This window comes from Tamandua tetradactyla, chromosome 9 (genome assembly GCF_023851605.1).
Source record: "Tamandua tetradactyla isolate mTamTet1 chromosome 9, mTamTet1.pri, whole genome shotgun sequence".
Taxonomy (NCBI): Eukaryota; Metazoa; Chordata; class Mammalia; order Pilosa; family Myrmecophagidae; genus Tamandua; species Tamandua tetradactyla.
In genome coordinates this window covers 89,852,022-89,876,009 of record NC_135335.1, presented here as the reverse complement: position 1 = coordinate 89,876,009, position 23,988 = coordinate 89,852,022, and the positions used below count along the sequence as shown (strand labels likewise).

Below are 23,988 nucleotides of genomic sequence, written 5' to 3'. Positions count from 1 at the left end.
TACACTGAGCAATACACCTGTACTCCAAGAGAAAAACAATATTTTAACATAAAAGAACTAAAACACACAATTGTGAAACAGTAGTTAATTTAATCCCTTTTCCCACCCGCAGACATTATTTTCTTTCTTTCTTTCTTGAGGAGATTAAGATAACCACCTATCATTCATTCATTGATAAGCACCTTCATAATGTCAGTTATTGTTGTTTTAAATTAATGCTTCATAGCACCGATAAAATGAATTGTAACTATTAGCGATTATAATATAGCTTATGCTCTTCTCTCTTCCCTCATAAATTCTGATTATGGAAACTTTAATAAAAGGCGTGAGAAATCATTTTGCCTTTGAAACACTGAAATAATTGCCTCATCTCATGTTACAGTCTCTGGTTAATGTCTTTCTCTACCTCCAAAATTTAATCGTATTGTACCTCAAGCAAGAAGCCCCGAAGATTCTGCTAATTTGCTTAGCAGAGGACCTGACCTACAATAAGCACACAAATGAGAGTTTATGATTCTGGATCTATTGCGCCAATTGATTTCATTTTATATATACAGCAACTTTCTCAAAAAACAACTAAGGCAAAAATGAATAGAAAAGTAGATACAGATAACAGATAGATAAACACATAAGCAAATGATTACATTAACTTGCTACATCTTTCTTTGCCCTCTCAGATCTACCCTGCTCTGTACCAATGGAGTTTTGACCTTAGCTGACTTCATGCATCCAGTGTCCTCTGAGATTTGGTCAAGGGTGGCCCCCGCTGGCTGGTAGAGGCAGGGGCCTTTCTAACTGGATCTTAGCAGTGACTGGGTTTCTCTTCCAAAGCCTAGGTTCCTGCTGGGTCCTTTTTTTCAGCTCTCACATGACTATGAGTAGAGAACTGCTCTTCAGGTCTAAGGGTGGCAGTGCCTCTGTGTTCCTTACCGTTTATATTTCCACCACGTGCTACATATCTTTGTTGCTATTGACCATCTTTATAATTTTAGCTCCTCTGTGTATGTATCTCATGGTGCTTTAAATGGCAGTCCCCTGATGAATAATACCGTCCATTTGGATATGCTACTTTGTGAGGCACCTATTTTCCTATCATTCTTGTTCATTTTAAAAAATCATTTTTTCTTATTGTTTTGTAGGAGCTCTTTATTCAGAATATGAACCTTTTATGAAATAAAATAAAGATATTTGCTTTACAAATATCTTCTCCAGTCTATAGTTTGCTTTTTCACAAGCACAATGCCATCTTTTGATTAAAATAATCCTTAATTTTAATTTTGTCCACCTATCCGTCTTTTTTTGTGTGTGGCTTGAACTTTTTGGTGTTCCGGTTTAAGAAAGTTTTGTGTCATCAGTGTTCTGATGATTCACTCCTATTTTTCTATTGCTTTCCTTTTCACATTCATGTCTATGATCCATCTCGCATTAATGTTTTGTTTATGACAGGTATAAGGGTTAAAGTACATTTTTTTCCATATAGATCTCCCATTGACCCAGCTTTATTTACTATACCCTGTTGAATCTCAACGGTGTTTTAGCCATTTGTTATGAAATCGCACATCTGTTGAATGATTTCTAGGCTCTCTATTCTAGTCCATTGGTCATTTTCTCCTTGTGCTAATATTATGCTACTTAATTACTGTCATTTTATAGTAAGAATTTATATCTGGTACTATATATTCTCCACTTGTTCTTTTTAAGACTGCTTTGAATATGCTAGACCCACTGCATTTGTGTGGAAAGTGTATCAATTTTAACATGCAAAAAAATGGAAATGGATTTTTATTGCCTTGGTATTCCATCTATAAATCACTTTGGGGAGACTAGCATAATAAAAAGGCTGAGCTTCAAATTTTCCTTTAACTACAACTTTACCTGTTTTCCATAGGTTTTGATATATTGTGTTTCCAATAGCATTCAATTAAAAATATTTTCTAATTTCCCTTGTGATTTTTTTCTTTAATTTTCAGGTTATTAAAAACTGTCTTGATTAATTTCCAAACTTTTAAAGATTTTCTACTTACTTTTGTTTTGATGGTTTCTAGTTTAATTTTACAGTGGTCAGGTTACACACTCTGCATGAATTCAGTCCTTTGATATTAATGAAGGCTTATTCTAGAGCCCAATATATGTATTAATTTGGTAAATGATGCCTGTGCAATTGAAAAAAACATGTGCTCTGCAGTTTTATGGAGTAGTAGTCTACATATGGCAGTCTAGTTGTAAATTAATAGTTTTGCTCAAATTTTCTAAATCTTTACCTATCTGGGGCAATTTTTTCCATCACTTATAGAAAGAAGTATATTAAAATCTAGCGTTTTGATTTTGTATTTATTCCCCTTTCAGTTTTATCGTGTCTTAGTTTTTATATGTTTTGAAAATGCACTATTAAGGGAATACAATTTTTTAATTGTTATATCTTTCTCTTGAATTGTCCCTGTTATTATAAAATGGCTTACTTTATAGTTAGTAATACTTCTTGTCATAAACTTTACTTTGATCTCAATATAGCTACATGAGCTTTTTTATTTTTTATTTTTTTGCTAGTCTCTATGGGAAATGGTTTTCCTTTCTTCTGTGTTTTTATATTAAAAGTGAGTTTCTGATAAAGAGCATATAGCTCAATTTTCTTTTCTCACCCAGTCTAACAATCTTTGTGTTTTAATTGAATTATTATTTCCATTTATATTTTAAATAATTATTAATAAATATAAACTTAATTCCTGGGCTTTCTAATGGCATGGCAGGTGCCTCTGAGCCAGGATTTAAGCAAACAAGATCAGTAGTGTAGGAAAGTGATTTCTGACACTCCATCTCTCTCTGAGAAGCCTTGGGAGGGAAGTAGAATGTGTTGAAATGAAAGTTCTCACAACTAGTAATTGGGAAAGCTGAGATTTTAGCACTGGGTGAAATTTGAGCTTTTTTTTTTTTCTCCACTAAGCTTTTTTCCAAGTTCATATGCTCTTTTCTATCCCCAAAAACCTATTTAAATGCTGCAAACTGGAAAGATAAATGGAAATTGTTTTCTGTCTGATGGTGGCTTAAAATCAGGTGAAAATTCTAGGCACAGAGCCGGGGCTCAATCAACGTGAGTAACCTCTCCTTCACTGGAAAATGTTTTGGGTGTTTGAATTCCCTGTTAGTAGACATGTGTTTAATAATTGCCTCCTATGAAAAAGAAACAGGCCCCAACACTGAACAATAGCTTAATTTAAAGTGGCATTTGAGAAGAATATGTAAGGGATTATCTGAGAGGGATATAGAAGACCTCACTTGATATCTTTCTTACTAGAAAGAAAATAGATGAAATTTAGAGCTAATGAATAAGGAAAAGTGAGGATCAATCTAATATATCAAATTATGTAGGTAAATATCAGGGGAAACTATTAAAATGTTGAAATTGTCTCAGGTAAATACAAGTAGCAGGTACTGGAGAGGAACAGCGAGATGGAAGGACTTTTTTTTTTAATTGAAAAGTTACTTTTTTTTTACTCTTCAATTTCTTAAGTTCTATAAGTGTAGTTATTTGGTAAATATGACATTTTAAAATTTTTATTAAAAAAACATTTAATGGAGAACCACATTAAAATATTTTATTTACCTTGAAAAAGACTATGCTTTAAACCCAGAAATAGGTAAAATACCTTTTTGTTACAAATTTTCCTCAAGAAAAATTACAATTCTCTTAGAAAAAATAAGATGAATAATTTTTACCCATATATGATTTATAAATGACTAAATGCAACTCTGATATTATACTCAAGTCCTGAATTGCCTGAATTGAATCCTAAGTCTGAGACCTAAAAATAGTTACTGCATACTTGATTGTGACTGATAAATTATTTGTTCAGAAGACCAAAAATATTGTTGAACTTAGGAGACTGTTTAGCAGATTTTAACGTTATTGTTATTGTATTTATTCAGTTTTTGTTTCCAGAGGAAAGAAGGTACAGAAATATGCACAGATCACTACTGCCCTCTGCTGCCTGGAGGGGTGAAAGAAAAGAACCAGCATAGACGTTCTTTTATATGATCTACAGTGTACTGGCTTTCCATGTTAACTTATACCTACCATTCTTTCAGTAACATATGCTAAGTGTTGCCCATTGCAAAATGAGCCCTTGTGTTTAGATTACAAGCGAGTCTAGAACACACTCAACTTTTAGAAAGAATTGTTAAAAATCAAACTCAGAAGAATTGTTATGAAATGGCTACCATTTCAGAGACAAAATTCAGAAGAAAATTAACTCATTATCAACGGGTCAGCACAGTTTCTCTTACACAATTAGTACCTAGTGGTGGGAAGAACATTTAGAGAACATGTGATTCAAATGGCCAGTCAGTGAAAAAATCCTATCGGTATAAGCCTGCATGTGCCAATTTTGTCTTTCAGAAACCGTGAAGTTCTTTTTTGGTATATGTAGAACAGCTCCCACTATGAGAGAAAAGTGTGCACCTTTCACTAACAGGCAGCCTGTGACCGTGGATATGTCTTCAGACACACTCTGCCAAGCATACAAACATTTATAAGCAAACAGGAAGAAGCAGTCATACCATCTACTTTTTGCAAACCAGGAGACTTCCCACTCTGTCCTCAGGCATCCTCACAATAAAATTGTAATTTTGGCAGGACCGACCAAAACTTTTTAGTTGACTCCAGAAAATGACTCCTCTATGAAATGGGGAAGAGGGAATATAAAAACAAATATTGTACACACAATTTAACATCCCACTATGTGGCACCTTAGACAAATCTCTAAAAGACAAAAGCATCTTGTTACATAAGAAAATAACACTACCACACTCCCCAAAAAGAGTAAGAATAATTCTTGACTGTCATCACATACTTGATCCATTTCAGGTGCCAGACACCCCAAAAATGTCCTCTGCAACATCTAAACTGTGTTTTTCAATACAGTTTGCAGATACTCTGACTTGGTTTTCTGAATGGTTTTCTACTAGAAGAGTTCTTACATGGTTTGGGAAGTTTTAGTTACTCCTGGGCCTTGGGAGAAACAGCTGTTTTGAAGCTGATGAATAATCTTTTGATAGCAGCACCAACCAATCTTTTTGTCAGGTAAGGCAACATATTTCTATATGAGGGAATGCAGGCAGGGCAGCTTGAGGAGAGAGTGGAAAAATCAGAACTTTAGGATTGCAATTCTGCTGTGAATAAATAAAGCTGCAGGTTGTCCTGGATTCTTATATTTTGCTCCGGTAAGGTGATTGTCCAAAGCGGCTGAAGACAGAGATTGGGAATTTCTCTGAGATTACAAAAACAAGCAGTGTGGCTATTTTAAACTTGATTCCACCACATTGTCTTATCTGGTAAAGAGTATCTAAAGACTGGGGATCTGATGTTAATATAAAAAAAGTGACAATTGATAAATGGCTAAGTTGGTCAGTTCTCAAGCATGACCAAGGACAATGCATCATTATTCCCCTTGGAGGATATGAGAGAATGCAAAAGATGTGGGAGACACTGTAAATAATAATGGGGACCTTGTAATATTCTTGGCAGTTAACCCACATGGGTAAGGTACAATTACTTGGCAAAACATCAAAAGGAATATATCTAAGTATGCTGAAATCAAAGGATGAGACAAAAATCAGAGAATGATCAAACTGATCAGAGAAAATTTGCTGAAGATGAATTTTGAATCAGCTTTTAAAGGAGGAATCTTCAGTTATTTCCAGTGAGGCTCCAAGGTACAATGTTTCAAAATTCTTTGGTGAGTCACTCAAAGTTCATAGCCATTTATCAGATTCAACAAGTTATAATAATATATAGCATTCAGTTTTGATGTCTCTCAGGGAAGCATGGCTTAAGTACAAAGGTCTTCTCTTACACAATCTCTGAATTATCTAAATTGGATTTCAGCATGATCAAATCTATTGCGTCTTCATCATCCCTTTCACCTGTACTTCACAGTTTATATCAGGTATAACTTCTGATAAAGGTAGCATGAATAAACTTCCTGGGAATAAAGTTCATTGCTTAGCATCTCTGAACTTGAAAGAGTAACAGAATGTTATAGGATAATACCTTCCACTTGCCTAAAATAGTTTACTTGTGTTCAACTGCAATAACCTGCTCCAGCTGTTCTCATACAATTTATTAGATTTACCAAAATCATTAAGTTAAATTTGGATTTTTGGAAAAGGAACTTTGTGAGCTAACATGAACTTACAGTACTTTTGAGTTCTATGCCTCTTTTTCCTGTGACCAGAATAAATTGGCCAATTTCACGTTTCTTAATGCCGATTTAAAATGCAGAAAATTATGTCCTTTTCTTATTCAGAGTGAGTTGGAAATATAATGTGTAAGTAAAAGTACATTGATTCAGCTTCACCTTAGCTGAGGAGGCGCCAATGATTGGCATCTTCCAAACAGAGCAGTTGTCTATGATGTTTGCCAACTGGTATTTCTAAATGCAACCTTGCACATATGTGCGCTGTTTTAAAGCAGAAATTCATAAAACTAAAATTAGAAGGAATCATATGTACATAGCTAATACTGAATTCAATATTGAACACAGTTACTAATTCCCCATAAGAAACTATGTGACATGGACTATAGCTGGGTAGCATTGCACAAGTTACTGAGCTTTTTTTTTTTCTTTATTAGAGATATTGTAGTTTTAGAGACCACCATGCATAAAAGATAGCACTTCCAAATAACACCCTCTTAGTGACACTTTGTGTTGGTGTGGAACATTTGCCACAACTGATGATAGTACACTTTTATAATTGTATATTAACTACTGCAGTCCATGGCTTAGGGTTCACTTACTTAACTTTTTTTTTTTCATGGGCAGTCTCTGGGAATCGAATCCGGTCTCCATCATAACAGGCGAAATAACAGCATTTATTCACAGGATTCTTGTGAATATAAATAAGATGTAAATTTCTTGGAACAATGCCTGACACCCAATAAGTACAAAATATGTAAATTATTCTAGTGGTGTTATTACTGCCAACTTCTGTACAAGTTGTTGAGGTCCCATTGATCATTTTATGATTTATTTGGTCCCCTGGGGTACATGTTTTTACTCTTTGAATGGCACTATGCTTATGCTGAAGAAATTCTTGAGATATTGAAGTAAAGGAAATAGAAATAAAATCAATACCTTTTGTCATAGATTGCTTTCTATTTAAACATTCTATTCTTCACTAACTTTCATTGCAGCAGTCTAGTTTTTCCCAGTTCTTGAATGTTATCCTCAAACTGTTGGAAGAAATCGAATTCATTTGCTTATCAGCTTAGAATTGTCTGTGACACGTAGGAAGGAAACCTTTACTATAAAATCAAAACCTATTTCAATTCTTTAGAAAATGCAGTCCAACAGTGGGGAATACTGTCTTAGATAAGCCTTTTGATTTATGTGGAAAAAAGACACTCCACCCAGTGTGTGAGGTTTCCAAGCTTTGAAAATACATTTAGTCTCATATTTATCATACTAATCTTCACTTTTTCACTATTTTCCCTTCTGACCTCTCTTTCTCTCTCCCATTTCTCTATTCTCTCTCCCTCCCTTCCCCACCTGCTGCCTTCTCTCTTCTCTTCCAATGATTTATTTTCTGATGAAAAAGCACTTAGCATAAATGTTAGGTTGTGAAAAATTATCCTGTTGATATTGTAAATAGCAAGGTGAAATTTCTTACCTTGTTTTAAGATAATAGTCCTTCATGGATGTCTTTGAATGCTATACCAATAGAGTCAGCTGTGTGGCCTTTAGAAGTGGCAGTGATGTTTCTTCTTAACCTGTCCATGCTCTGACTTGTGAGCATTTTTAAAACAAATGACTCCACAAGAGAAAAAAAACATCTGCCCTCACACTCAGATACATACTGTAAGTACACAGCAGTAAGCACAGTCCTAGGATTGCAAACTTGAAGTGTGAGGGCTTCCAGCCATTGCAGTCCCTGCTTGTGATCAAATAAAGAAGAAGGAAAAAAACTATTGGCTACTTATTGGTATATTTTTCTTCTTTATGGCATCACAGGATTATCTATTCTGTAATACATAATAGAGATGATGGAACAGGGAACTTTTCCAGCTAACCCCAGGCCTGAAAGTGAAGGATATGTTCACTAACCAAAGATGAAGCTGCAGTAGAGGAGAAAGAAGATGAGATCTCAGACTTAGGGAGGATGAGGAGATGGGCTCGTGGCTTAGGCTAACATGGAGACCATAGGGCCTACTGATGGAATGAGTCCTTCCATCCTTAATCAACAGATACCAGCCATTGTGAGACTTTGGAGGAAATGTACTCAAGGAGATTCTTCCCAGCAGGACCAAAGGTAGTGGAATAGTTGACAATCAATCTGGAGGTCTTCCAAAATTCTCATTTGTCCTTTTGAGCCAAGAGAATACTGAATGTTCCACCTGTTCTAGTCTCTCAATAGAAAAGGATGGTATATGAGGAAAGGAGGGAGTTTAGGGACATCCTACACCAAAACTAAAAAGAGAAGTCCATGGGATTTTCAGTTAACCAATTTAAATGGAGGTTAAGAACTGCCATTATAAAATATTTGAAAGATTTTTAGTTCCTCATGTTTGCAAGTTTATCATTATTGTGACTTTTTTATATTATTAGCAGTCTTCCTGATTATCCTTGAGGATGACAAATACCAAGGGACTAAGGAGGTAGTTTCCAACTGATTAGCCACATTTTAGAAGGAAGAAAGGAATTCCATGGAGCTAGAAGAGATGGTGGCACCTACAACAGAATAAACTAGCTGAGTTCTCAGGGCCTATTGAAAAGAAAACTGAATATGGGTGACTGGCTTGGCTTTAGTATGATTTTAGGAAAGTTTAGTAATGAAACCACTGGTTGAAATTTTGTAAAAGAGTCATAATTTTATTCAAAAACTTATGCAAGCATTTTTGATTTTTATAGCATTGAAGTCTATATAAGTAGAATGTCCCAGACTATTCAGAAAATCTGTTTCATCTAGTTTTCTGGGGAAAGGCTTAAACAAACTCAAAGACAAGTATCTCCTGCCCTCCCTTCTACAAATTATCTCAGTCCTTATCCTGGCAGAGACATAGCTGTGTACTTAAGGTTACATTCATTTTATTAGTAAAGGACAATCTGTTCTATTCACTTGAAGTACTAGGAAGTTGTAAATTTCTTATCAAATATGCTTTCTGTGTAACCCCTCACCAAGAGGTCAGCAGGCTCCAAAATAAGTAGCAGGACAATCGTCTGGAACTGTCTTATTAAATCATATCACTTCCTGAAGTACATCTAAAAGGTTCTAAAAAGAGGTCTCAAATACGGGCCAAGAAATGGGCTATAGCATTATGCAATAACAATTGCATTTGGAACACTAAGTATAGATGAACCCAGCTGATGCTCACTCCATAGTCCAAACACATAAATACTATTAGGGGTTTACTCATTCTCTTCTCCAGCTCGGAATAACTTTGCAGTTAGTGGCAGCAGCCATTGCCTGCTTGCTGAAGGGACTCTGCCCACCCCCAGCCCTGCTCTGCAAAGAATCAGAAGATCACACCTCTGTCATTCTTATCCTTGGTTGATTGAAACAAGGCTGTGTCCAGGATAGAGGCAATCTGTCCACAGGCTGCTTAATTACCTGGCCTGGCATAAGGGTTAATCAGATTCTCTTTATTGACAACTATTATGGGGAGTAAGGACTTCAATAGTGGACCACTGGAGAAATAGTAGGATGAAAACTCCTGGAGTACGGCCAAGTCATATTAATTGCAAAGCCCCAGAGGATAAAATCCAAACATTATAAACTTTGAGCTTTTAAGAGATCCTAAGCATTCAGGCCCTCCTCCTCAAGCCCTTGGTTTAGTTGAGACCTTATTGTGACTTCTTTTCCAAAGTCTCCATGAGAATTTGCTAATTTTCCCAAGGACAGCCTCATAATAAATCGAATTAACGTGAGTGTTTTCTACTCATTAAAACTGTAAGAATCAGACCAAAATATTCTTTTAGCAATCCTATCTTACGTATTCTCTTCTAATAAAAATGTGCAATTGGTACTGTGTAAAGCAACCATAACTTACTTTCTCAACTTGTGTTTTTTTATTTCATGTTCTCTGAGTCTCACAGTAACTGGAGCAAGTTTTTCTCTCCTGTATCCATATATCACTCATAATATAGTAACATGCAAAACAGAAGCTATAACAAAGGTCATGGTACAGGGGATCCAGTTGAGCAGAAGTGAAAAATCATCAGATATGGATTCAGAAATGGATAAACCAATAATTCAAGAGTCGTATATCAGACGACTCAAGTTGCCGTGCACCTCCAAACCTGAATCAGACCAGCTACTCCAAACTTCCAATTGCAGCATGGAACTAATATGTTCTATAAATGTCAAATAAGATAATCAAATCTTATATGATCACTCCCTCACTACTTCGAAGGAGTTTCCCCAAATATCACCTCACTGATGAGATCTCCTCAATAAACCTATATAGCATAGCAAACCCCTCTTAGGACTTCTTATTTTCCTTGTAATGTTTAAATTTTCTCCATAATGCTTACCACCACCAGGTATACATTATTTATTTTATGATCTCACTAGAAAGTTAACTCCATAAAGATAGGGGCTTATTCTGTTTTATTCATAACTACATCTCAGTGCTTAAGTACAGTCTTGGACTGATAAAATGTATTCAATAAATATTTGTTAAATTGGAATCTCTAAATTTCCCTCTCATCTAGCCTATCCTAATTCAGAAAGTGGCAACATAATATACCCAGCATCCTCTGTACAAAAATCCAGAGAATTATCCCAGATTCTTTTCCTTCTCTTACCCTCCACATCCAATCCTGTCAATCTAATTCAAAATGCATCCCACATCCTAACATTCTTCACTATCTTAATTGTGACCCAGCCCAAGAGGCACTCCTACATACAACAGTGAACCATGTCTTGGCTCAAAATATTCCAAAGACTTTCTCTTGAAACTCTGAAACATTCCATGCTCTTTCAACACAGTAGTGAAGGTCCTACACAATCTCACCTCTGCCCATATCACCATCCTTATCTCTCAACCCTACTTTGCATTATTTTGGTTGAACATACCATAATTATTTCTATCTCAGGGCCTTTGCACTTACTATTCCCTCTGCTTGGGTTATTTCTCCAGTCTTTAACCTGGCAGATTTCCTAAATGAAACCACTTTAGGCCTTCTGTGCCCACCCTTCCTAAAACAATGTGTTTGCCCTCTGTCTTCAAGCATTTTCGCATTGTCTTAGTTTGTCCACATAGGATCTTAAATTTATTTTTTGTTAATTTCTTTGTCTGTTTGCTAGGTTTTAGTTAATGCCTTTTTCTCCATAAAGAAGATTGAAAGCCTCTGTCTTATGTGTTACTCCACATCTAGTACCTAGAACAGTGCCTGACAAATAGTAGATACTCAACAAATATTTGTTTTCTGACATACTTTCAAGTTGAAAGCTTGGTGAAATTATGCCATTATCTCATTTTGTGACTAAATAAATCACTTAATATCACTAAACATTAGTTTCGTTAAGATGACAAAAACAGACCTATAAATTGCAGGACCATTATAATGAACCTCAATTGAGAGCATGCAATTGAAAAGTTCTTTGTAACCCATGAGGTGCTATAATTATACTCCAATATCATCTATATAAACTGCTTACATTACTAAAGTCCTGCAAAGACTAATTTGGGTTGTCTGCACAGAATAGGTAAAAAAAAAAAAACAAAAAACATAAAATGACAATTTTCTGCTACAAAAGCATATGCCTTTTGTTTAATAATATTTTATCTTTGAAATATTGTGTCAATATATTGCTATTTATTTTGAGGATAAGAAAATAATCAACATTGCATGGCATGCAATTTATTGTGACTTTATCTCATTAAATGAGGAAAATCTATAATGAACTTTGCCCAAAGTCCTTGACTAAAATTTGAACTCTGAGACGTTATACATATAAAAATCTGGCATATGCCTTTCTGAATATACAATTTTTCCAGTTATTTGCATGCACAGCTTAGAGTTCAGTCATAGGTAAATCCTTGAGTCACTAAAGGAAATAAAGGTCATATTGCAATGGAATGGCAACTATTCAACACCCATGACAATTTCATCATGCAACTAATTAAAGGTACCATTGATTGACAGTAGCAATTAAAATGACCAATAGGCAAATCTAAAAATGTGTAGAGTGAAATGTGATGAAAGTACTAGGAAGTTCTTCTGGAAAATTAAGTGACCAGAATTGCATTGTTGGAAAATAAAAGTATTAAACTGGAAACAAGGGAGGGGGATTCTATTTTTTGGATTTAGGACTTATTAACTCTAATGGAATCTTCTACCTTTCTGGAGCTCAGTTTATTTCTGTGGGGAAAGAAAAGGAAAGGTATAGGCTGTAGCCTAGACAACCCTCAAGGATCTTTTTACTCTGAAATTGGAATCCACAGGCATCTTCACAGAGACCCACTCTGAGATGGAAGAATCTAAAGACTGGAAAAAACAGTGTTAAGTCAGGAAGCTGGAAGGGGATATTGGGGCTGGCACACACATCACTCAACTAGAAGGAAATCTTGAGTCAACGCTAAGTCTCACTTCAAATTCAAACTCCCTGGATGACCTATGGGAATTTTTGCTTTATTTCAGTCAGCAAACTCCTGAGAGTTTTGAAAATTACATGAGATAAGGGTGGGAAAGTGCCTTTCTGTCTTGGAAAATTCCAAAGGACAATTATAAATACTTTCTATAGCCCATAATCTCAGTGTTGTTCAGCAGTATTTATTTAAAAATTTGTTCAAACTTTTGGCTGCCATAGATGATATCAGAGATGACAGATTGCTGTTCTATTTGTCAGGCTCTGAAAGGAATGTAAACACTTCAATATAACGTGTTGAGAAAATCAGAGCTCCTCTAACTGAAAAGAAAACAACTCTGAATTTTGTGATATATTTCTTAAACTGTAGTTGCAGTAAGGCATGAAATTAAAGCCATTTGTCTTCAACAGGTGTAGATTTTGCCAGGTTAAGTGAATAAAAATTGCAATGGAAAATTCCTTTGGAGACTTTTTACTTCATCATTTTCCCACAAATCCACTTGGGTAACTTTAAGCAGTTATTGCCCTCTACACCTTTCTGAAAAAAAAATTCTAAATTTTTTTGTTTCAAACAAACAGAGATATAATTAATCACATACTTAGATTCATCGGTACAAACAGTCATTCCAAAATAGGGATATCTATCAGTGAGAAAAATGATTGGGTTGCAGGTTTAGTCTAGCCAGACCACTTGGAATTTGCTAAGAAGCCTATCTCTAAGCTGCGCCAATCAATCAAGGGGTTATGATTTGAACCTGAAAGTTTGTGGGTTAAATTGTTCTTACAAAGAAAAAGAGTATATTCCATTCAAAAAGCACTAAAAATACCTCAGGGCTTTTGATTTAATTCTCCTCTTTTTCCCTCTTCATATATACCTATATTTCTTTATATTTACATATATGTTTATGTAAGTATATAAAATACATCATTTTAAGTGTAAACATAAGATATTCAGTTATTTTTGCCATTGGCGTAGAACGCATGTATTTTTAAAAAGATTCGGCTGATGGCAGCCGCCACGACAGCCTCCTTTCTCTGCTTTCCCTTGCAGGCGCTGCCCCGCCAACCTCCTCATACCACCGCATCCCCTTGTTCCTGGCCATGCCACTCTACTCTGTTACTGTAAAATGGGCAAAGGAGCGATTTGAAGGTGTAGAATTGAATATTGATGAACCTCCGATAGTGTTCAAGGCTCAACTTTTTGCACTGACTGGAGTCCAACTGACCAGACAGAAAATTTTGGTGAAAGGAGGTACGTTGAAGGATAGTGATTAGGGAAACATCAAAATAAAAAACGGAATTACTGTATTAGTGATGGCATCAGCAGATGCTGTCCCTGAGGAACTGTCAGCTAAAACTGTCTTTGTTGAAGACACGACAGAACAGTTAGCATCTGCTATGGAATTACCATGCGGATGGCAAATCTTGGTAACACGTGTTACATGAATGCCACCGTTCAGTGTTTCTGGTCTGTGCCTGAACTCAAAGATGCCCTTAGAAGGTTTGCAGGTGCCTTGAGGGCTTCAAGAGAAATGGCTTCAGCATAGTATATTACTGCAGTTCTTCGAGATTTGTTTGACTCCAAGGATGAAACTTCTAGTATCCCACCTATTATTCTACAGCAGTTTTTGCACATGGCTTTCCCACAGTTTGCAGAGAAGGATGAACAAGGACAATATCTTCAACAGGCTGCAAATGAATGTTAGATGCAAATGATACGAGGATTACAATATAAACTAGAAGCCTTAAAAGATGATTCTGTTAGAGCCACAGAGTCTTCACCTGCTTCAGCAGTGACACCTAAAAATAAAAGTTTAATTGATCAGTTCTTCGGTGTTGGTTTTGGAACTACCATGAGATGTACAGAATCTGAAGAAGTCATAAAAGGAAAGGAAAATCAGCTTCAGCTTAGCTGCTTTATCAATCAGGAAATGAAGGACATTTTAACAGACTTAAATTGTGGCTTCTGGAAAAAATCAGTACTTGTCTATTCAGATGGTTCAATTTTTTTTTTAGAAAGAGAAGGAATCTGTGAATGCCAGAATTCTTAAGGATATTAAATTTCCTCTTATTTTGGATGTGCATGAACTATGTACACCAGAAGTTCAAGAGAAAATTATCTCTTTTCCTTTCGGTCAGAATTCAAGGATCTAGAAGATAAAGGAAATGAATCAGCAGCCAAAAACAAGTGACAAGAGAATAGTCCCAAGAAGGAAGTTAAGTATGAACCCTTTTCGTTTGCTGATATTGGCTCCAATAACTGTAGCTACTCTGACTTACAAGCAGTGCTAACACATCAAGAAAGATCTAGTTCTTCGGACCATTTTGTATCTTAGATGAAAAGAAAACAAGTTGGATGGGCTAAGTTTGATGATGATAAGGTCAGCATCATTGCACCAGAAGATATCTTGCAGCTTTCTGGTGGTGGAAACTGGTATATAGCTTATGTTCTATTCTATGAGCCTCACAAAGTTAAAATACTAGAAGAGGAAAGTGAACAGCAATCTATATTTCAGCTGTTTGTGATTAGGTGTGAAATAAATGTTACTTGTTGATAATTTCCATAATCCAGAGTTTTAAAGGAAGATATTTAGGTGGTTTTATGTTGCCCCTCTTATGAAGCATACGAGGATAAAAGCAGACTTAAAAGCTACTCCATGTATCAGAAGAGATGAAATTTGAACTGTGCTACGCTGTATCAAAGGTGTCAGGAAGACACTTTTAAAAGGCTTATTTCTTGCATTTTTTTTTTTAATTCTGGGTTGAAATGCCTTTCAATCATTACCATCTGTGATTTTTCTCTCTGTCTTTCTCAGCTCAAGATTCAGCACCCAGATTCTTATTACACACCTGTTACCCCACTACTTATTGTTCTTGCATGGTTCAAGCCACCATTCATTGCTGCCATCCTTTGCCTTATCTAACAAAAATTTTGCCAGGAAAGTGGAAAAGTGTGGCTCTCATTGTGTAAACTCTGTGCTGCTGTCCACATCCCATGGAAACATGGGTACAATCAAATATAGTCCAGCCTGCCTGGTTGACTCAGTCTGTTCTATCACTGGCTTTTTATGACTTTAAAATAAATTGCAATCAGTAACAGTAAGAAAAAAAGATTCAGCTGAGAAGTTTGGAATTCATCTCATTCTCATAGTTTTTGCCTAACTCAATCAGAGAGCTGAGATAGAAGCTAAATTAAATATGAGATAAAACAAGCACAACATGTATAAATTATAGTTTGAATTAAAATGGACTATCTGATCTCCAATGATTTGAATTCATTTAAAAATATGGTCAATTAAAAATAATAGCTGAACAATCCCTATTGATACAGGCAGAGAAGCAAAGAGTGTCTAATCAAGAGTTTGGTGTTTTCTGGCTATTTTGGAATCATTCAACACATGGTTAAGCAAGTGGAGGGGGCAAGATTATTTTTTATAGCGTCACCTTCTCCCAAAATGTAATGGATCCTTACTGAGAAGACCATAAGCGCATCAACTTCAAAGTGTTCCAACTAACATATTGATTAGCTTTCCTGTGTGTTCTGAGGCTTTGATATTTGCCAGACCCATGTGCTCAGTGGTGAAATGAGTTTGATGCTCTTCAAATTAGACAGATGCCATGACAAATTGACTCCTTATGCATTCATAATGAAGATAAACAAAGGAATGAACAATGCAGGTATAATGAGAATATCTGTTGTTACTGTTAGTTTTTATTTTGTTTGAATTCGCCTTCCTTTTTCAGTCTTCATTTTGTTTAGCTTTGTCTTCCTTTTCAGGGCTAGGATTGTGTGGAGCCAGTTGCTTTTTGGTGCTTCATAGGAACACAGACTCAGGCACAACAGAAACTAAAGCAAATGACTGTATTATTACTTATACAGCACAAAGGATCTAAAAGAGCAGGAGAAGAGATTCCACTGTGACCAGTATCCCAGGGATGCCGGACTGCTCGGGTAAGGGTCAGTGGATGGCAATTCTACACGCCCCACTTGGCATTGGAGAGGAGCACTGCCTGTACTGCCCAGGAGTGGAGATTACAGCTTGGAGGGGTGGGGGTGGGTTAGGCCCCCAGTAAAAACCATGTGTCAAGCAACCGCTGTGCAGAATTTCCCCTCTGATCGGTAGCTGGGGTTGCTTGTTCAGGGTTTTGGGTTCAAAGTATGGTCAGGAAATTCTCTCCTGAGCTGTGAAACAGAAATTTCATTTCCATTTCATACATCCGTATATGCAGATGTATGAAATATCTTCATACAAAGTAAAGAAGGGGAGTTGGTAAGGTCTGGGAGATGGCCACTAAGCACGACCAATAAAAGAGCAGTTGGTCTTTTAAAACTTTTTTTTTTTGCTTTGTATATATTTTATATTATACCAAAAAAAAAAAAAAAAAGGAGCAGTTGATCAAGTGTAAGCAGGTTTTGGTCCTAGGACTGACTCAGCCTTTAATTAGCTTTAATCATTTGAGTATTCCTCAATGAACAGGACATTTTTTTAAATTTCTAAACTCAAATTGTATTTCCACATCTGGCCAAAATGCTCCTTACTGGTTCTGCCTTAATGGTTCTGCTTTGAAAACTGTAAAACAACCACAAAAAAAGTGCTAGTCATGATAACTACTTGTCGAGTGAATGCTACCAGCTACACAGGGTATAATAATTTATTCCCATTTATAAGGTTCATTGTGCTACTTAATCTCATTTCTTCTGAAGTCCTTTTTCCCATTTAAGGGGACATTTTAGTGTAACCTCATGTCCCATCCTACCTTGTTTTAAATCTTTTCTCTCATTGGCAACTGATCCCAAACTCCCTTTTTACAGGATGCATTTTTTCCCCCTGGAATCTCTATTGAGGCCTGCTGTGCTGCATTGGCAGGAACTCTTCTTCACCTTTGGGAAAGACAATGGAGTTAAACTAATCTATTTACAATAATAACCGTGTGTTGCTATGAGATGTGCCTGACAGGCCTGAAAATAATGTTCTTTGTCCTGTGAGAACAGAAGGTATAAATAAGGTGACCAGAGAGGTTCTATTTGTGTTAGCAACAAGTGCAGAAATGCAAAACAACTACTTCAAAAATACTGCCCATATCCTGGTACAAACAACAACAAAAAGAGATTTAGCAGTCCCAGGCTAAGTGAATTAAAGCTCCTCGCCGATGCCATTGCCCAGGTCAGGGCTCTGCTCTTCCTCTAGGATGTCTTCTCGGTACCGGATAGCCTCTCTGTTCCCATAAAGAAGAGCTGCCACTTTAATAATCTGTCCTCAATTGTAACAGATTTTCCACCCCAAAGCAGTGGGGGGAGGGGGGAAGTGTATGGGGATTCTGTATTTTATGCATGATTGTTCTGTAAACCCACAACTTCTCTAGTTAAAAAAAAAGAAAAAAAAAAGGTGTTTTTAATTTAAAAAAATAAAAAAGAGCTGTTTAAACTCTGAGTTCAACCTACTGTAGGAACGATGGTCACTTTCTTCACAGGTTAAGTTGAGATCCCCTTCAGCTTTGAAGGCCATTTTGGGTGCTAACTAGTAACGTAAACCAGGAGGCTTTATGTCGCATTCCACTGCAGTTTTCAAAATTGCCACTCTTTCTTCTGCCACTGCTTCTAAAATTTTGTCATTTTTCCTCTGTCTTTTCCTTCTCTGACTCAATATATGAAATGAAAAAGACTAATCATGCCCTGCCCATGAGTTTAACTAAAACTTACCTGAAGTCAGGGAAAAAGGCCTTGATGCTGTACTTTAATTTACAACCCCATTTTTTTTTTAGCACAACTCATTTGGTTGGCTAATAAATCACTCTTCTGGACACAAACTCACCCCCAGGTTCCATGTTCATTCACATAAACATCAAAAATAATCTATAAGGAAAATAGAAATCTTATTCTAGGGAATGTGTACTCCTAAAGGAAGAGAAACACTCATTTTTGCCTTGATATTAAATATATAATATGACTTGCCTGCTTGTGTATCTGAACTTCAGGAATTTCAAAGCAGCCTTTTTTGCTCTGGCTGTTTTCTTCTTGGCTCAGTAACCTCAGAAGATTTGGGGTAGCATCGATTTTGGCTGTCCACATCTACTCATAAATCAAACAAAAATTTTTGGATAGTACACAGATTAATGTATTTATCAAATAGCTAACAGTCTGATAGAAGAGATTAAAAAACATTCATATATGCTTTATTCTCTTTCATAGAGAATATTATTGTTTATTATACTTAAGCTAGAAATCTCAGCATCATCCTCAACTTTTCTCTCCCTCTCATGCTTCACACATTATTGGTTACAAGCCTGCATAACCAACTGCCAAAATATTTTTTTAAGTGTTGCCATTCTTTTCACTGGCAATGTATTAGTCTGTAAACAAAATTTCTCATTGCAGTGAATTTCTTGTTTGAATTTCTCTGTAGGTAGTATGGAGCTATTGAAAGATTTGGAGCAAATGGGAATATTATTAAGCCTGCTTTTTAAAAATATTAGTATTTTTTTTTTTACATGGGCAGGCACCGGGAATTGAACCCGGGTCCTCTGGTATGGCAGGCAAGCATTCTTGCCTGCTGAGCCACCGTGGCCCACCCAATATTAGTGTTTTTTGATAACTTAGGATCTGGATCATGATTAGACATCTTTACTAGGGGTGTCACAGACCATTTCAGTCCCACTGATAAAGAGAAAGAAGAAAGAAGAAGTTTAATCCAAAATTGATTGCAACATGGAATTCTCAGAAACCTACTTATTTCGCTTATTAGACATAGAAAATATGTGACAAAACATAATCCCTCAACAGAATAGTACAATAGCCACTGAATTTAGATCACTGCAACTAAGTATCTACCACCAAAATTCCCTTACAGAGCATGGGCTATAACTGGGATGGAGACACTTTGGAGTTGGAAGAACCCCCCGCACCAGTTCTCAGCCCATGAGGCAAGAACTATTCCGGTGAGAAGAACTAAATGGAAGCCCATAAAACTATCCTGTCTACCTCTGACTGAGGTACCAAATAAAAAAAATGCATCATCGCATCCAAAGAGAGGCTTATGGTCAAGAGCCTGGAGGTAGAAAGATTAGAAGACCCAGGAAAAAAGATGAATGGGGTAGAAATATGCGGCTAGACCTATGGGAGGAGTCTTGAAGTATTATGATGTTTGAACCATCAGGCAACATCTAAAGGACATCAATCATCAAAGAAGAGGCACCAAACCACTAAGCACAGAAAATGATGTGTCCAGCAGATGTCATTCAGCATCTGTCATGGGACACCCCTGTGCTGGCATGATGTACACATGGAAAAAGTGGCCATGGTGGTAAAGATTGACTGAGGTTAATGTAGCTACTTCCATCACTGAATATTCAGCCTACAAACAACAGAGAACAACACTAAACTCCCAACATGCTCCATTTCTTGAATTAACCAACTGGCCACTACTGGAAAGACCTGGTAGTTATTTTGATAGAAATAGGCACATAATCTTGGTGTGGGTTTTCCTCTCCTGCCCATAAGGCCTCAACTCACACCACTTTCAAGGGCTTATGAAATGTTTACATGTGGCATGGCTTACCACATAACATCACGACAGGCAGCCCACTTTATGGTATAGACGTGGGAGTGTACTCATAACCATGGGCTTCACTGATCTCATCGTATATTGCAGAACCCAGAAGCTTCTAGCTTTACAGAATGCTGGAATTGTCTACTGAAGGCATAGCTAAGATGTTATTTTTGAAGATGGGGAACCAACCTCTAGTATATAATATAAACCTTGAATCAAAGAACTTCCTATGGTGCTGTGCCTCCAACAGGAAGAATACATGGATTCAAGAACCAAGGAGTAGAAGCAGGAGTGGCCTGATTTACCCTCACCCACTAATCCATTTGGCACTGGGGCTTCTCACCCTCACCACACTGACCTTTGCAGAGTTAGAACTCTGACTCACCAAAGAGGGAACACTTCTATCAGGGAACCCAGAGAGAGCCCCATTGATCTATAAGTTACCATTCTGTCTGGAAACTTTAAACAGCAGGCAAGAAGAGTAAAAATCATGGCAAGTATTTTACCCTGACCTTCAAGAGGAGGTAGGGCTGCTGTTACACAATAGAGTCGGGGGGGGGGGAAGATGTTGGTGTTTCGTCTCTGATGATTCACTTGTATTTCTCTTGTTACCTCCTTGCCTTTTTATGATGTTAAATGGAGAAGTTGTAAGCCTACTGAGGCCAGGAGGGGTGGGCAGTGAGGTGAGGGGAATCTAGAATAGACAGTGGAGGAAAGAGACCATATAAGATTTTCATTGAGAAATGTTTGTTTAGCACAGGCAAGCTTATAAGCACATTTACAGAATACATTTTCGTATCTACCTTAGCTTTCATATAGGAGAGCAAAACTTTTACTTCTTAATTATTATCTGCCTCTAATAACAAAAATAATATCTTTGAAAAATATTTGGCTGAAATATTAAACTGCTTTCCCCTTGATCATGTTTCCCTGAGATCTCCTCAGATTACAGGTACCACCTGAAACAAAGAGGTAAATAATCAACTTCAAGTTTAGAACTTATTTTTGAGTCCATAGTGACATTAAGAGCCTGAAAGTCAGTATTTAAAAAAAATTTTGTAATATAGGAAATTTTTTTTCCATATTCCAAAAGTTTTCCTTCACATATTAAGAACAATTCTCAGAAATCTGAACCTAGAGATTTGCTATGGTTGTCAAAGATGGTGAATATTTAATTTTGTGTATTTTATTGGTTGGAATTTGTTTTAATAATGTAGTAGAAAACTTATTTTTCATTTTTATTTGACATTATACCATGTCGATTTTTCCATTTTTAAAATGCCAACTTTCTTCTCTAGCTATCCGCCCCACTCCACCCCAACAGAACACTTATTCCAAATAAGTACGTCAACAGGCTGGTGCTTATTATTTCTCTCCATTGTCCATTTTCATATAATCACAACCACAAAAAAGAGGCTGTTTTTGTTAACGTTTATTTTTGCAGGCCAATCTATAGATGTTAATCCCCGACCAGCCTTCTCACTTAATAATGCATTAAAAATGTTCTTCCAAGTTAGTAGTTATGTGTCAAACTCATTTCTAAAACAACAATACAATACATGTTATTGTATTGTATGAGTATAATAAAATATACTTCTTCCCTAACTGATAAGGTTCCTGATTGTTTATGTTTTCTCACTGTGAGCAGCTGCAGTAAATATCCTTGAACACCTACCCTTATGCACTAGGTCTTTCATTACTATGAAAAGAATTGTCATATGAGTTTTTGTTGGGTGAAAAGTATATCTATATTTTAGTCATTTCCTGTCACTTACGTAACCATTCTCTTTTTGTCAGGTTTCATAATGTAAATCACACTTGCCTTTAGGGTCTTCATACCTAGCTATTGAGATTTTTGATATCCATTTGTATATTTAGAGTGTCATGAACAATTGTATGACGCATTTGGCTGCTATCCCTTTAAGTACTGTGTTCTCCAGGAATGTAAAAGTCTGTGAGACTGATGTTGGAACTTGTAACCATACATTCTTCTTTGAGTGTTGCAATTTTTTTTCAAGTAAACTTTATAATCGTTCCTTAAGGGTACTATTTGACAGAATTATTTCTTCTGTTCTCTACTAAATGATCTGCAGATAACTGGTTCAACCTAGCACTCACAACTCTGTAAAATTAGTCTAGGCTTGCATTTTATATTGTGTACCTCAAAGCATTATCCTCAAAGCAACTATCATGTGCTTCGAATTATTGTAGATGGAAGTACTGTGAAATTATGTGTGAAAGACAAATTGGAGTCGAGTATGCACACTGTGGCATTTCATTTGGAACACTAAAGTTTTACTGCAGCGAAGGAAGCCGGAATGGAAGTAGCTTCGAGGTTCTAGGGATGGCAAAGGATTTTTATAGACACAGAAGAGAAATTAGCTTGACTCCTACTGACTGGATCAGTGTTTGTCTGTCTTATAGGACAGGTTTAGGGTAGGTGGGCTTTACTTTACATCAGATAAAGGCAGTGAACTCGGAACTTGGTTGACTGTCTGGGACAACTGCCTTGGTGGGGATTTCAAATTTCAAAAGATAAAGAGGAAATTCAAAGGACACAATTATTTTTTTGCCTCTGAGGGCCCCCTAGGGCTTTCTCTATGCAATTTTATCACATGATTAAATTTCACATATGTAGTCACAATATGCATATAACAACAGTAATTTGATGGCTTGATGACTATAAATTTATTGAATATATATCTGACAAATAGGAAGCAGTGGAATTAAATCATAATTTCTGAGTACGGGCAAAGAAATCCAGAGATAATCCATTTTAACAGCCAAATTTTAGATGAAGAAACTCAGTTATAGAAAAGCAAAGTGAATTGCTATATATCACACAGTTATTCATAGGCTCAAGAACAGAACAAATGTTTCCTTAAAGGCCACTACAAATCTTTTTTCATTATACCACATTAAATCTTTCCAGTACTTAATAATGGTTCTATATAAACTCAGCTACTCTTCAGCTATCTTTCCAACTCCTATTACTTCAGTTGGAAGAGTAATGCCAATAACTGTCTTTCCTCAAACTCTAAGCCTTAACCATTAAAGAGAATAGTACATTTGAATCACAGCTCAATTTTTTTGATCACTGACTATGAGCCTGCATCATGCTTGATGTTTTATAATACATTATCACAATTATTCTTCTCAAATACACTAACAACCATCACCATCTCGTTTTATAGAAGGTCAACCTACTCTTCAGCTTGATTAAATGAGTGATCCAAGATAACTCAGTGAGGAACAGAGTGGGTTTCTACTCAGGTCTCTTTGACGTCAAAGTTAATATTATGATGGCTTCTGATAGTCTCCTTATAAGCATCTAATATGCCAAAGATACTCAGTATTCTACTTTTAGAGGAAGAAACTCAAGTTAGGGCAAAGAACAGAGTGACAGAAAAGAATTTACCATCAAAAAGAAATGAGACAGATACATAATCATGTGACTGGAATCTAACCTCTGTGCCTCATTCCCTGGCATGGACTGGATTCTATGTAAATATTAGGAGTCCCAGAACTCTCTGGACTGGGCCATGCCATCTATTCCTTGCCAAAGCAGTCTCGGGAATTCGGATGCTGTATCACGTCTGCACTAGCTCCAGGGTTTCAGTTGCACAATGGCACAGGGTACTTTGTGGGAGTCATATTGAACTGGGATTCTGAATTGTAAACAGTACTGGACCTGCATTCCTAGCCTCAATTTTTTTTCCCAGGAATTCGAATGTGATGCTCTTTATCTGTGTTCCTGTATCCTCTCTAACAGACTGGGGAAGCAGCAGATAACAAACATACAGTGTGTGCTAGTTTCATTTTGATCTCCTCCTTTCTCAATATTCACTGTAGTTTA

The 23,988-nt window shown here is 36.4% G+C and overlaps 1 protein-coding gene and 1 pseudogene across 4 annotated transcripts in view; one reads left to right on the top strand and one right to left on the bottom strand.

Annotated features, from left to right (window-relative positions):
- LOC143646204 (uncharacterized) overlaps window positions 1–7,929 on the bottom strand; it is a 140,682-nt gene extending 132,753 nt beyond the window's left edge. The window contains exons 1-2 of one of the 3 annotated variants that reach the window (XR_013157376.1): window positions 7,666–7,929; window positions 6,794–6,882 (exon numbers count right to left, since the gene is read on the bottom strand). Coding sequence is in view for 1 of the 3 variants with exons in the window: in XM_077115155.1 (XP_076971270.1) it covers window positions 7,666–7,691 (26 nt within the window). In the remaining 2 variants the exon portion in view is untranslated. The remainder of the gene's footprint in view (window positions 1–6,793; window positions 6,883–7,665) is intronic. The other 2 variants (XR_013157377.1, XM_077115155.1) reach the window with 2 other exon arrangements.
- A 151-nt stretch (window positions 7,930–8,080) lies between these two features.
- LOC143646202 (ubiquitin carboxyl-terminal hydrolase 14 pseudogene) lies at window positions 8,081–17,498 on the top strand (annotated as a pseudogene). The gene is made up of 4 exons (XR_013157375.1): window positions 8,081–8,304; window positions 13,637–16,263; window positions 16,364–16,537; window positions 17,399–17,498. The product of XR_013157375.1 is annotated as a ubiquitin carboxyl-terminal hydrolase 14 pseudogene (transcript).
- The last annotated feature ends 6,490 nt before the right edge of the window (window positions 17,499–23,988 follow it).